General features: G+C 45.2%; 1 protein-coding gene across 1 annotated transcript in view; it reads right to left on the bottom strand.

The window, feature by feature from the left end:
• The window catches only part of GALNT16 (polypeptide N-acetylgalactosaminyltransferase 16), a 77,248-nt gene that overhangs the window by 37,757 nt on the left and 25,868 nt on the right, over nt 1-13,623 (bottom strand). Inside the window, exon 2 of the mRNA XM_080396512.1 lies at nt 1,911-2,083. Coding sequence (XP_080252638.1) covers nt 1,911-2,083 — 173 coding nt within the window. The remainder of the gene's footprint in view (nt 1-1,910; nt 2,084-13,623) is intronic.

The following is a 13,623-nucleotide window of genomic DNA, read 5'->3' as shown; positions in this document are numbered from 1 at the left end:
CTTCTTATAGCAATTTTCAAACATATAAAGAAACCTTGATAAAGACTAAAGTGGAAAACCTGAGACCAGACAGGAGACATACCACATTTATTATTGTTTCAAAATAACTCCATGATGTAATGCATATAAAATGTATTACGGCATCAGGAAGTAGAAAGACAGAAGAGGTTAGTGTATGTGTTATTTGGGGAAGTCTTCCCAAGATCTCAGCATTACTACAGCATCGCAGAGGACAAGGACAAAGTTTGTGCTTGACAGTTGACCCTCTCTTTGCTTTGGATAAAAAACACAGCAACATGCTAGGTCAGAAGGAGCTTGTGGGATGTGGAGTCAAGTATGTCCAAGCTCTGCTTGGGTGTCTGAAGAAAAAAGTGACATGTTAGTGACCTATTGACACCCGCTCCTTAAATGGGGAGCCAGGTCCATTTGTGACACAAGATATGCTTTCCTCAAACCACAATCTAACTTGTATCAGCTGAAATAAGTCCTCATTCTAAGTTGCCATCCCAGCAACCATTCCGATATTGTTAGTGACAAGGTACTCAAACACAGCTCCCTCACTGCCAAACTGCCACCACTGCAAATAGCAGGAACATGGAAGTATGTTTATCTGCTCTGATTATACACTACTTTGGACTCTCCATTCCTGAAGGGAATCCTTGCAATGCTGGGGCTGAAGTGGCCACACATTTCCAAGGAATCACATATATGTTGTTCTTCAGACTGAAGCGTGTGCATGAGTCTTTTCACAAAGAGCACGCTCTGCATGCTACCACAGATCAAAATAAACAATTCACTGTTGGAGTGAGCTGGTTTTAGCCAGAACATGACGGCAGATCAACAGAAAACAGCAGTTCTGCATGGCAGGGAGACTTGCCAGTAACGCAGGACATGGCGCTACTGCCTCCAAGTCACTAGCAAGCCAATCCTGAGTACTATGCTGGGGAACAGGAGCATAAGACTGATCTCACAACCAAGGTCCCAACTGCTTGCCTTTAGAAAGCACCCTGATGGCTGTCAGTGCTGGCAGGCTCACAAAGCTCCATGTCTTCTGACATCCCATCGAGTTAGATGCCCGGTTTCCCATTCCCAGCAACTGTGAAATGTTGCTTTGCAACCCCAGGCAGGGTCTAGGTTCCAGCCCAGACAGACAAGCATTTCAGAAATGGCTAGTTCGCTTCTGTTTTTTTATCCATTAAGTAGGCTGTTTTTACACTATCCTATCACTATGAAACCTACAGTTTTCAAGGTACAACATTATATTTTCGTATTCCAGAAACTACAGAATAGTTACCTGAGCACTATTAGCAATTCAAGGATGAGTTTAGTCAGTAGAATAAATTCATCCCCAGTGAAACAAGGACAGAATGATGAGCACTTTCCAAGCCATGAAATACTCACTGTATTTGCACACTAGCTTCATCCCCACCCCAACAGCCTTAATCCAAACCATAACGCTCAGGCTGGAAAGAAGGCACCAAACCAGCTTCAGACAGCCAGAGCACAGCAGGTGAGGAACACTAGAGTAAAGCAAGGCTGCAACAATGACATACTTCACAGCCAGGACAAAGGGTCACTGAGAGAAGCCATCAGTGTGAGAGGAGCTGTGCAAAAAACAACTGTTAGATGAGCAATTTGAGCTGCAGTGGAGGGGCTGTGCTGAAACAAGATGATGGTTGGACCCACAAGAAGAGATGCTAGAAAAATAACAAGCTGGAGCTGAATTAGTCAAGGGTCTCCGCACATTTGAGAGCCTTCCAGATTAACCGTGAAATACAGTGAAGTAACAGACTGATTCTGGCAAAGAAAAACCCAAACCATCCTTTGCCAACATTGCAGAAAACACACAAGGGCAGTGGACTCCCCACACCAAGCAGCAGCCACGGCTTGGAGCAAGGGCTGCACAGTACCTGTAGTGCCTGGTGTCCCGAATGGGCCGATCGCTGCCGAGTTTGTCGCTCTCTAGCTGATTAAAAGCATGCTGGCGGTAGGGGTCTTCTCCGGCCTTCAGCAGCTTTGAGGACAAGTAAGCCTTTTCGTCAAAACCCCTCCGGCTGTTCTCTCCTGGGGGAGCCCTTGTCATCTAGAGCAGAGACAAGCATCAGAGCATCAGGGAGGGCAGCTGACTCATGTTTAGACGCAGATAGTAAGTTCAGACACATGTACACTAAGGCAGGTTGTTTGCCACACATCTAGAAGTGGCTCGGGTGTGGGGGAAGGCAGGACAGTCAAGAGCTTGGAAAGGAAAGCAGGAAACCCTTACAGATACTGTGTTTAACTGCCTCTCCGAGGAAAATTGCAGGCCTCGCTATCCTGACTAAGCTCGAGATGAAAGCTGCTGTTCCTGATGAACTTTGGCTCTGCCTGTGCTTTTTAGCACTTGTTACACAGAACATTCAAGACTGCAGGCATCTGGAAACCCTTCCAGGCAACGCAGGTTTGAGAGCACCCTCCAGCCAATGTGGCTGAAACACAGTATTTTGAGGAAAAACAGTTTCAGCCTTTTGGTAATCACTATCACATACAAACACAGAGACAGCTGATCTAACAGGTTCCCTTCTGTGCCTTGCCCAGCTTTGCCCAATGTCATGGAAGTCCATGATAAAGTTGGAAGCCGCATGCGACTGTCTGCAGTCCCATGCAAGAGCTAGAACACCCGGGCCATCCCTCTCCTAGTTTTCCTCTAGCTTTCCTAGGCCACAGAGTCAGTGCAATGCCAGCACCTGAAGACAACTCCTTAGAGGCACCAGGAGAGAGGACAGGCACAGTTCTAGCCTATGTTGAACTCTTCGATATAAGATTTTGGTTGGAAACAACCTAGAAACTGTAAAATATCAGCTTATAAATCAACCAGGATTGTTTATAAAATAGAAGTAGTTTAACAAATTGTCTATATAGTAGCCATATGATATACCAAATTACAAAGAAGCCGTAAAATGCTCCCAACCTTGTATGAAGGAGTGCTGGAGCTCCCCAAAACTGCTGGAAAAGGTAGATTCTGGCACATCCACATCTCATCCAAAGTGCTGGATAATCCCCAGACCTCGAGATCCTTCTGTATAAAACAGTTTGGATACCCTCCAATACTAGGCTTGACCATGTTTCTCCCTCTGCTATAAGGCCCCTTTTAGGAGTTTTAAAGGGCGAGAGACCAGGGAGTGGTCCCCAGTATCACACAGCATTTTGGTTGAGCCATCTTAGTGGGCTGGGAAACAACTCAAGAGACCCAGCATCATGGCAAATTCCTTAAGCAGGAGAGCACTTGGAAGAACAAAGATCTCTGCACCTTTCTCCAAGAAGGGCTACCCTGCAGTGCAGACAGCTCTAGGAGAACCAGACAGTTGGATGAGATGATGGCAAATGAAATTCAGTGTAGACAAGTGCAAGATAATGAGCATTGCAAGAAACTAATTCAACTACTCACACACACTGATGAATTTCAAATGAACTGTGACCACTTGGGTTACAGATCTGAGTGTCTCCATGGACAGCTCAATGAAAGCCTGAACTCGGTCCACTGAGATGGGAAATACAGCAAATCAAGTACACACAGAGAAAACTGAAACCCTTGTGAACACTATCATATGGAATTAGTGACAGCTCAGCAGCCATGGCCAGAGCACAAGTTTTGTCAAACCAGTCTCTGGAAAGAAGCTACTGGAGGATGAAGAGAAATTAAAGGTTAGGATCGTTCCATTTGGAGAGAAGATGAATGAAGTGAGAAAAAAAAATGAAGGTGGTCCATAAAATTTGGGCCCATAATACAACCAAGGTGAGCCTGATGCCCAGATTTCCCTTTTTTACCATACAAGAACAAGGCATACGTCTTCTCACAGGAGAGAGGAAAAAAAAAAAGGCACTACTATTTTCAACACAAAGAAACTTACTCCACCACTGCACAACCAAGCTGCTACGTATGGATTTACCCTAGCGCAGGACCCACACAGGCACACTTCGGAAGATCGTTCTGCCTCCATTGCACCCCTCCAGGCAGCGAGCGCCCTGCCCTGCCGCCCTCCATGAGGGATGCCGTGGTCCCCCGCACCCCTCCCGCGCCCACCGCCACAGCACTGGCGGCACGTCTCTGAGTGAGGGCAACAGCTCCGTTATCCGCACGGCTGGTTTCACAGCCTGCTGCCTAGACTCACCCTTGAAATTGTATTTTCAGTATGATGAGGAAAGTAATTACTTTCGTGCTTCTCAAAATCGAAAAGCTTTCCTCCTTTAATTCATACTAGGAGTTTTATCAAACTTGGCTTCCATTTCTCTTTTTCCTCTTGCCCTAGAAAACAACACTGATTTGTAGCAAAAGCCCTGCTTATCACACTCCTTTAAATATTTTGCACTTTGCTACTTATCTCTGTCTCCCCAATCCCTGGAAAAGCAACAGCTGGTTTTGGTTTGCATTGCCAGGAACCTCTTGCACAATGCTGGAAGCAGCAACAAGCAACAAGCTCCTCCTGAAGAGGAGCCATTTTGTCAGGGCACCGCGAGGGCCAGGGGCTCGCCATGGCAGGGCTCAGGGCAGGGCCTGGCAGCCAGAGACCACCACACACCCCAGCCAGGAGTGGGGCAGCCCCAGCCCTGGGCATCGGGCATCTCTCTGGGGACGGGATGGGGTACGGGCCCACCTTGGCGCGGCCCGTGGCCAGGCAGGGCAGGGCTGTGGGGAGCTGCAGGCCGGCCCTGCTGTGGCACAGGTGGGGCAGGGTCGGGGGGCCATGAGGAGCGGGCAGGGACAGGAAGGGCCCATTAGTTACCTCTGGGCCACGGCGCATTTAAACTTGAAATATTAGGTTAATTCCTTTAGATGCTATGGTTCTCAAATTACTTCTACATCAAATTTTAACAGTCGTAAAAGAGCACTGGGGATTAATTGTCAGTTACGAACATTTCTCATTTTTATCTCAGCCAGTGTCTCTCTGTGCTCTCTTCAAACAGGGAAAAGGGAGGATTCAGGGTTGATAGCTCAGAGGGCCTAGCTTCAGCTTGAGAAAGACAGCTAATGAACAAGTAATCGAACATCTGATCTGTGAGCACCACGGAAACAAGGTAGTAAACAGGAGCCAACAAGACCACATCATGTCAGACCAATCTAATTTTCTCCTGCGATGGAGTTATCAGCCTTAAGGGTGTGGAGAAGCAGGAGATAGATACATGACTTTGGTAAGGTTTTTGATAGGGCCTGGTAAGGCTTTGTCATTAGCAAGCTAGAGAAATAATAGTCTAGATGAAACTACTGCAGAATGGGTGAAACTGTTTGGAAAGCTACTGCCAGAGCAGAGGGGCTGTGGTGAGAGCAGGTCTCAGGGGTTTGTTCTGGATCTAGTGCTATTCAGTATTTCCATAAGTACCTTGAATACTGAGACACAGTAGGTTTGTCAAATCCATAGGAATTCCAGCAAAAATGTTAAACAGGTTGCAGAACAGGATTAGAGTTCAAAATTATCTCAACGTCTGAAAACAATCAATGCAATTTAATATGGGCACCACAGACCTCTACAGTTCACCAGGTCTGTGCTAACACAAAACATACCAGAAACAGCAAGGTAGCAGTTCCTTAGAAAAGCCCTAGATATTACAGCTACTTACAAACCACACAACAGCAAAGTCAGATCAAGAGAGGAGAGCAAGCTCTATCCTGAGTGGAGCCCAGACAGCTGTGAGCAAGCCTGGCAAAGCAAATATAAATCTTACCTTTAAGGATTGACTTGCTTTATCAGATTATTTTCCTAGAATACAGGTGTTTGACTACAGAACATTTATCACTGTTAATTCAAAGCATACTTTATAGGAGCAGCACAGGTTCTCTAAGAAATAAGCAGCCAGTTCCCTGCCAAACTCTCTGAGGAGGGTGGACTGATGCCTGCCCCCTCTGTCCTCTCCTTTCACGTTAACACCTCTCAATTCAGGAAGAAGTCAATATACACAAATGTGAGCTTTGGGTTATATTAAAGGCACAGTATGTACAGCTGACTGCAGAGTCAAGTCTTCTACCACATCAGCAGCACAGTTCATACCCCTAAGTTCTTTACGTAGTTACACACTCTGTATCCCCACGTTTGAGGCTGGAACTAGGAGTGAGAGTTACGGGAGCAGAAAAGTTCCTGGCATGTTCCTTTTGACTGATGCTCTGGATATTTGCAACATGAAAGCAGAAATAAAGATGAATAGGCACTGGAAATGTGAGTGTCTAGACTAGGGATTAGCAAACTAGTTTGCGCAAATTCAGGTTTGTCCCAAACATTGCTGAGACCTCCAACACAATTCAAATCTCAGGAAGTACTGTAAATCTAATCTCATTTTACAACCTCATTTTCACATATCCTCTTACCTTTCAGTGACAGAATGGACTGAGATGCTCTTCTGCTGCTGAAAGCACAATCTTATTTGTGTTTTGACATGGTTTAAGAGACCAGAAACCACTTAAGTAGTGAAATAAACTTTGTAAACAAGGGATTAAGGGAAAGGAATTAATGCCATGCACATCTAGAAAAACTTAAGAACCTCATTTTTCAACTAGCACAGTGATATTCCTCAAGGCCTGATCACTTGTGAAATAGCAAGACTGTAACACAGACAGTGCCACTCACTCCCATGTGTTGTCACTGTCTCCCACCAGACACAGGCACACCAGCTCCAACATTGTGCAAACAGCCACTGAAACCAGTGCACCTAGGGACTTCAGGGTCCCAAGATACAGTTTTTATAACAGCAGGTTCAGCCAAATTCAGAAAGGATAACCATACCCCAGAGGTCATGAAAAAGCATTACTTAGAGTAAGGTATGCAAAACTCTGAAAGGTAAGTGCAATTAGTCATTTTACAGTTACAGTGAAATTAGTCCAACAGCAGTTTTATATGACAGGATTTATACTTTGCAGCTCTTGCATATCATAGAAGCATAAAATGGTTTGGGTTGGAAGAGGCCTTAAAGATCTAGTTTCAATCCCTCCGCCATGGGCAAGGACACTCTTTCTTACAAGTGTTTAGTGCTAGCACAAGAAAAGGAGCAGGGGGCTGCCAGGCTTTTCTTAGACATTAAGCTCATTCTCATGATTGTGTCAGCTCTGTCAAATCCCAGTACCGAAAACCATCAATTACAAGCCATCCCCAGTAAGCATCTTTCCCTGGAAGAACTACCTGCCCAGGAAGGCCTAATAAATAAAGAAGGACCCAAAGCAAGCCAGGGAGTAACAACCTCACCAAACCTCCCCCCGCCCTCTCAAGGCTCCCCTTTGATTTGTCCCACTACCGCAGCCTCACATACTGCCACTGCCATGACCCCCAGTCCTCTCAGCAGAAGTTTCCCTCTGAACTGGCTTAATGCCAGCTTCAACCCATTGGATTGAGATACAGCCTTGCTGGCTGAACAAATCCTCTTTCCTCAGAGCAAAGGTCAGGGCCAAGTCACCTCTGTAAACCATGGCAGAGCTGCTGGGGCCCACGTATGAAATTTTTCTCCCTGGGCTCACTCCACGTGGTGCATATGCTGTCCCAGCGACCTGAAGATAAGTCCCAAAGAGGACAGTATAGCGCAGCACCACCAGCAGCAATCAGATGCTGGGGAGCACAGCAGTGCTTGGGGATGCTACAGAGAGAGGTGCTGCTCAGCTCTGTAACCCATATGTTGGCAGATGCATGGGCTACGAATGGCACAGAGCACAGACAGGGCAGGACTGAAAGCTGCAGCAGCTCCCAAGAAATTCCCAGGGAGCAAGCTACTCTTGATGGGCTGAACCTGCAAGATAGCATCTCTTGAACGCCTGTTACCATAAGCACTTACTTTAGAGGGTATGTTGCATTTCCAGTTGGGTTTAGGCTCTTGTTATGTATCTCATGAAATAATCCATACACTTCTTTGAAAAACTGCTCAAAATACTTTAAAAGAAAAGGCTATGCCTGACAGCACAGGGCCTATTTTATTAATACTTTAACTGTGTAAAGCATTTTAAATGTGGTTTAGGAACCATGCACATATGGAACTTCTGTTATGAAACATTAATAAAAATTACCACAGTTAAATAGAACCATCTCTGTTCCTCAAAAAGTGCAAGTGCTGACAGAGGAGCTCAGAGACCGATTTAAATGTTTTGTTTGTAGCTTGCACAAACTGCAGTAACACAATGAAAGCAGCAAAGCTACTTGAATTGATCAGCTGCCACAGCAGCTAATTAGTCACAAGAGATTTCCTACTGCCATCAACGCTGGACAATCTTGAGGCCTGCTGCCAGTTCAAATTGGGCTAGAAAGACCAGTGGTGGGACCCAAGCAGAGGACGTTTCCAATGTCTTCTGGGAAGAGGCCATGGTTGCCAGCTCACAGGGTTTCTCCAGGCCTTGTGACAGAGCGGTAGTTGCCAAGGATGGTGGGAGTGAGAAGCAAAGAAAATCTGCTGGGGCTTGCTTTCCAGCACTGCTACTTGCCCAGAGTGCCTCTCTACTTCCCTATTCTTTTGCACTGTCTTCTGGCACTTACTGCCTTCTGTGCATGCAGAGGCAATTCTCTGCCAGCTCTGCAAAACTGCATCTCTGCTCTCTTCTCTTTTAGCCCTGAGAAAGCCTTTCTCTCTGTCCATGCCTCATGGCTAGGAAGTCATGGGATTCCACCAAACATTTTCTATTTCATTCTTCTCTTCTTCCCTCATAGTTTGTCAGACATTGAGCTGTTGACAAGGAAAGTGTCCTCAAGCATCTGGCCTGAAAAGGTGGAAATCCTATATAAGGCAAGAAAGGACAAGCAATTATTTTTCTGCGTTTGGTTTCTACAGCAGAGTTCTCCCTGCGCTCACCAATTTTTGGATGCAACTTTCAGAGCCTCCTCCAAGAGCCACAGAAGATAGCACAATGTCTTCCATGTTATTGCCTATAGACTGGATGATGTGAACATCATGTTCTCCTATGATGTCTGTCACAAGCAGACATGGGTTGTTAGTGTGAACAGTTTGTAAACAGGATGTTCCTGACTTACAGGTCACAACACTGTGTTGGTAGACAAGGCTTGGCCGCTAACTTTCAAGCGGACTTACGACTGTTTGACAAGCTGGTCTTTTGGCCAGTTTCAGGGAAGAAAGTATGCAACATGAGAGTAAAAGAGTACAAGGGAAGTTTACAGGGGGAGCAGCAAAAAAAAAACAGAACCCAAAAGCAATGAAGTTACTACCTCTACCATGAGCAGTGGTTCTGTGGTAGCTTCACACACCACTACCTGCATCCAACTTCTCAGCATAGGTGGTGTCTGTCCTATTACAGTTCCAGCTCCTTGCTTTCATGTCTGAGAATCTTGCTTCTGAGGCAGCCATGTGGCCTCTGCCTAATAATCCCACTTAGCCATTTCTTTAGTGACTCTGTGGAGAAGCATCCTTCTTGTGATATTTCACCCTGATCTTGCACGTCCTTGTCTACAGGAGGGAAGAGATGCTTCCAGGAAGCACATCTGTATCACTCTGCCCAGGTCCCAGAGGTATGCAAAGCAGCATGAGTTGACAATAGAGGACTGACAAAAGCAACACATAGTGCATGAGCGCCAGCAGTACTGCACATATCGGTCTCATTCATTTTGCAGACAGCAGCCCTAAAGAGTGTGGGTTACTCGCTGCCACACATCACACCGCACGCAAACAAGTCACTTGCACACCCAGTGACTGGCTTCAGCAATAACCAACCCATCTCCACCCCCATGTAGACTAGCAATCCTCGCATAAATCATGCCAACTTGGATTCCCCACTGAATACAGTCCTGATGTATATTCATTTTAGAATGATAACCTGAGAAGCTGGAATTGATAATCAACCTCACACGTGGCAGGTGCATGATATTATTGGTTATCATACTCTTCTGCTGGCCAAGACACATATAGCATATAGATATCACATATAGCAGGAGATGACTTCTGTAAAGTATGTCCATCTTTGACCCAGCTATGTAATCCTGAATCGACCTTGAGCAGATAGCAAGGGCTGGATCCTACAGAGGTTTCTGGCCCAGCTGCCCAGAGGAAGGAAGATACTGCCCATAAGTGGAGTGAGGGGACACAATGCCCTGGGGCATCCTTCTAGTCTTTTGTTTTTAGGAGCTTTGAATAAAGCAAAGCAGTGGAAGCCAAAAGGGCTTCAAAGGTAGATGCCCAAGGGCACGCTCTTACAAACAGCTCTGAGGAAATGAGGCTGCTCAGAACCACAGAAATCCAGACCCCAGATGAGGTGAAGCAGTTGCCAAGGCCTATTTCTTCCCTCAGTTTGAAATCTAATGCACACAGATGTCTGTTATGCAAAAGTGAAAAATCATACTATAATTTGTTTTTAATATATTTGTGACATTCACATATATTGATTTTTGTATAAACACCCACATGTCCCGACACACATACATCTGGCTTCTAGGTTCATTCAATCTTATCTCATACTCTGGAGTAAAGCCATTTGTTCCCTATTTGGCAAATTCTGTTGTGGAATGAACACTGCCATTTTTGCTGATAGAAACCTTTATGCTTTTATATTTCTCTCCAGAAGAAAAACAATGTGGAGAAAACCCTGAAAAATAGTGAGGGGATGGTCTCCAAAACTACAGAGTATCAGCATGAGAGAGGAGTGTGAGGTCTGTGGGGTTGTTTTTCCCTGAAACAGCGCTTGTTTTCCAAGCGCCTCTCTATCTGTAAATATCCATGACAACATGTGCTGTCAGGGAGAAGACAGACATGACAGTACACTATTTGAATACCTAAGGGACTAGGCAGTTTATGATTGCACCCGCACCAGAACAGCAGCATTGTCAGGAAGATATCCCAATGGGTAGCTGGGGACACAGTACCTCTGGGAATGAAGGCTTTGTACAGAGAAATTATGGTCACGTGGACATGACATGCATGCAGACATCTGTTCAGTATCACATAGCAAACCTCCTTAGCAAAAGCCATCTAGGTTAATTACTATATATAAGAATATTGCTCTGCTAAAGTTTATACATACACAGTTCGTGAAAATGTGTTTTGAGGTCCTTCAGAGTAAAAAAGGCATTATAGGAAGCTGCATTTTTTCTTTTGGAGAAATATCCCAGTCTTCACAGACATTCAAATACGTAAAGAGCATCCCCGGGTTTCCAAGTGATTGTGAATTATTAAAGAAGAAAAAGTAACAATGCTTTGTTACTTGTCTTTGAAGTATTAGATACTCAGTGGCCATTCAGGCATTCCCTGAACCGTGATTTACAGCATCTGTATCATGACAGACTGACATATATCGTTCTGTATCAAGACAGATGATATCTTCATGATTACCTGGTAGCACCCATGAAGCCAATAAAACAGTTCAAATGAGGGTGGTCTAGGTCTTCGTTAAACATATTAGCCACATAAATCACGTCACTCCCCCCCCCCCCCCCCCGCGCTGTCTGCACAGCCACAACATGTCTATGTGCCTCCCCTGCTGAGGTATTAATCTACTCCCTTTGAACTCAAGCGACCTACATACAGCCTTTTCCTCCCAGTTAATCACAACTGTCTAGGGTGACGGATGCTACCACAGACATTTTCACAGATAAGGAGAAAGCAACTTTAGACTTCATAAGCTGCTAATGTAGTCAGCAGTGAGCTAGTTACCTAAGAGATGAGCAGAGGTCAGCTAGCACTGAGGAGTGGGCACCGCTCACCCAAAGCATTACAATATTTTATTGTATTAAACTTGGAGCTCATTTTCTTTGCCTTCAAGATCATGCTGTAAGGGCTTTTTGCTAAGGCTAGAGAAAGGATGTTGAAGTACCTTTTTAATCATTCATCCTCAAGAGTTAGAGCTTTAAATGGAGACTAGAAGAATAAGAACAAAATAGCGTGGGTTTGCAACTAGCCACCACTCACAATGCACAAATACTGTACACATGCAGAGCTAAGCCACAAAGACAAGGGGACGTTTCACACCCCTACCAGGGACAAACCCAGCCCCACAGCAGGAGATGGGAATTTCTCCCCATCTTCCAGCATGGAAAGATTTTTCCCTAACTTGTTTTTGTTACTGGGTCATGTCTGAATATTATCCAATTCCACACTACCTCTCTCCTCTTTCCCTATGTTAATGACCAGATAGATCCTGTTACAGCCTCTCACAGATCGCTGCACCACCCAGGTGGGAAGCACGGCACATCCTGCAGAGCGAGCCAAGTGGCAGACTGGCCTCAGGGAGCCACACTCCTGCCTTTGGGCTAGCTGGGGTACCATGCTGCTCCTGCAGGCTGGCCCACAGCCCCACAGCCTGCACAGAGCTTGTCTTACCAGGAAAGAACACATGGGTAGGACACAACCTTGACAAGTCAGACAATTTACCTTGATGCTCCACACCATTCTCCCTCACATTAGCTTTTGAACATCACACAGAAAGGCTCTTGGCAGGCCCTGTTGTTTGGGAGTTAGGCAGGGCCAATATGAAAATGCAACTTGTCTGTAAACCAGCCAACAAACTGGCATTTAACAGAGTGACTTAGCATAACTCCTCATGTTGCCATTGAATCATGACCTGGCTTCCTTGAGAAGTTCAAGAATGACCTTCAGCTCACAACGCAGACTTGTATTTTGGAGGTTCGAAGCCAGAAGATCTACCCCCAGGGTCTGTACTGGTACTCTCTCTGCAGCAACAATAGTGACGGTGTATTTGCATCCATGACTTATTACAAAAATTAGTTCTTCCATGCAAGGCTTTGTTCACTCAGATATGTTCTCTGCCACAAATTCAGCCCTGCAGCATGCAGCATTGTCTTCTAGTAGTGGAAAAATTTGAGAAAATCAGGTCGTTGGTGTTTTGTTTTAGGAGCCAAATGATATTCCATTTTAATTGATCAATTTTTCAGTTACTGCATTGCTCCAATTCTAGGACTGTGCAATCCATTTGAACTGACAAGACCCTCAGAGCCGTGCTCTTCTCCTGCTTGGGTCTCCACTTGCAAAGTCATTAAATTCACCTCCCCAATAGCAAATTTAATCAAGGATGCATACCAAGGAAGAATCATGCAATGGGCTCATATATGCCTGTCAAATATGAAAAACCCCTGTGCTATGCTATGCAGGCCTGTCATTCTAGACTTTAATCACATTATTAATAGATGCCTCCTCAACAGCCTCTCTGCTCTGCCCTTTAACCACTGACATCCAGGAAAGAGCTGGGCATATAAGGAGGAGCAGAACCATTGAAGCAGGCATCACAAAACTACACTCAGGACAAGTGTGGCTAAAACCACTGCTCATGGGAACACAGTTCTCCCCTTGCACAAAGCACTGCAGTCCCTCACACAGCCACTTGTCTCATTCTGCAGGTGCAAACTGCAGCAAAATAAAGCCAATTATTGCAAAGACCAGCAAGGATCTTTAAAATCCATTACTCTATCAATTCCCATCCAGTACAAAGGACAGCCACCACCTGACTCCTGTCACAGTGCTCACAGTTCTGTTGCAAGTCTCATGAGATCCTTTTATAAAGATGCAACTCATGGGTTATATTAGGGGAGCTCACGGCTTTTCTTTTGAAAGGATAATTTCTTGCCCTAATAGTTGCAGAAGAAAAAAAGGTGGATACCTAAAAATTCAAAACTCAGAAGGTGAAGATAAAGAACACAAAACTTGATTTTCCAATCAAGTAATATT

This window comes from Falco punctatus (genome assembly GCF_963210335.1).
Source record: "Falco punctatus genome assembly, chromosome: 7".
NCBI classification, from domain to species: domain Eukaryota; kingdom Metazoa; phylum Chordata; class Aves; order Falconiformes; family Falconidae; genus Falco; species Falco punctatus.
The sequence above is the reverse complement of the archived record's forward strand: the minus strand, read 5'-3'. Positions and strand labels throughout refer to the sequence as shown.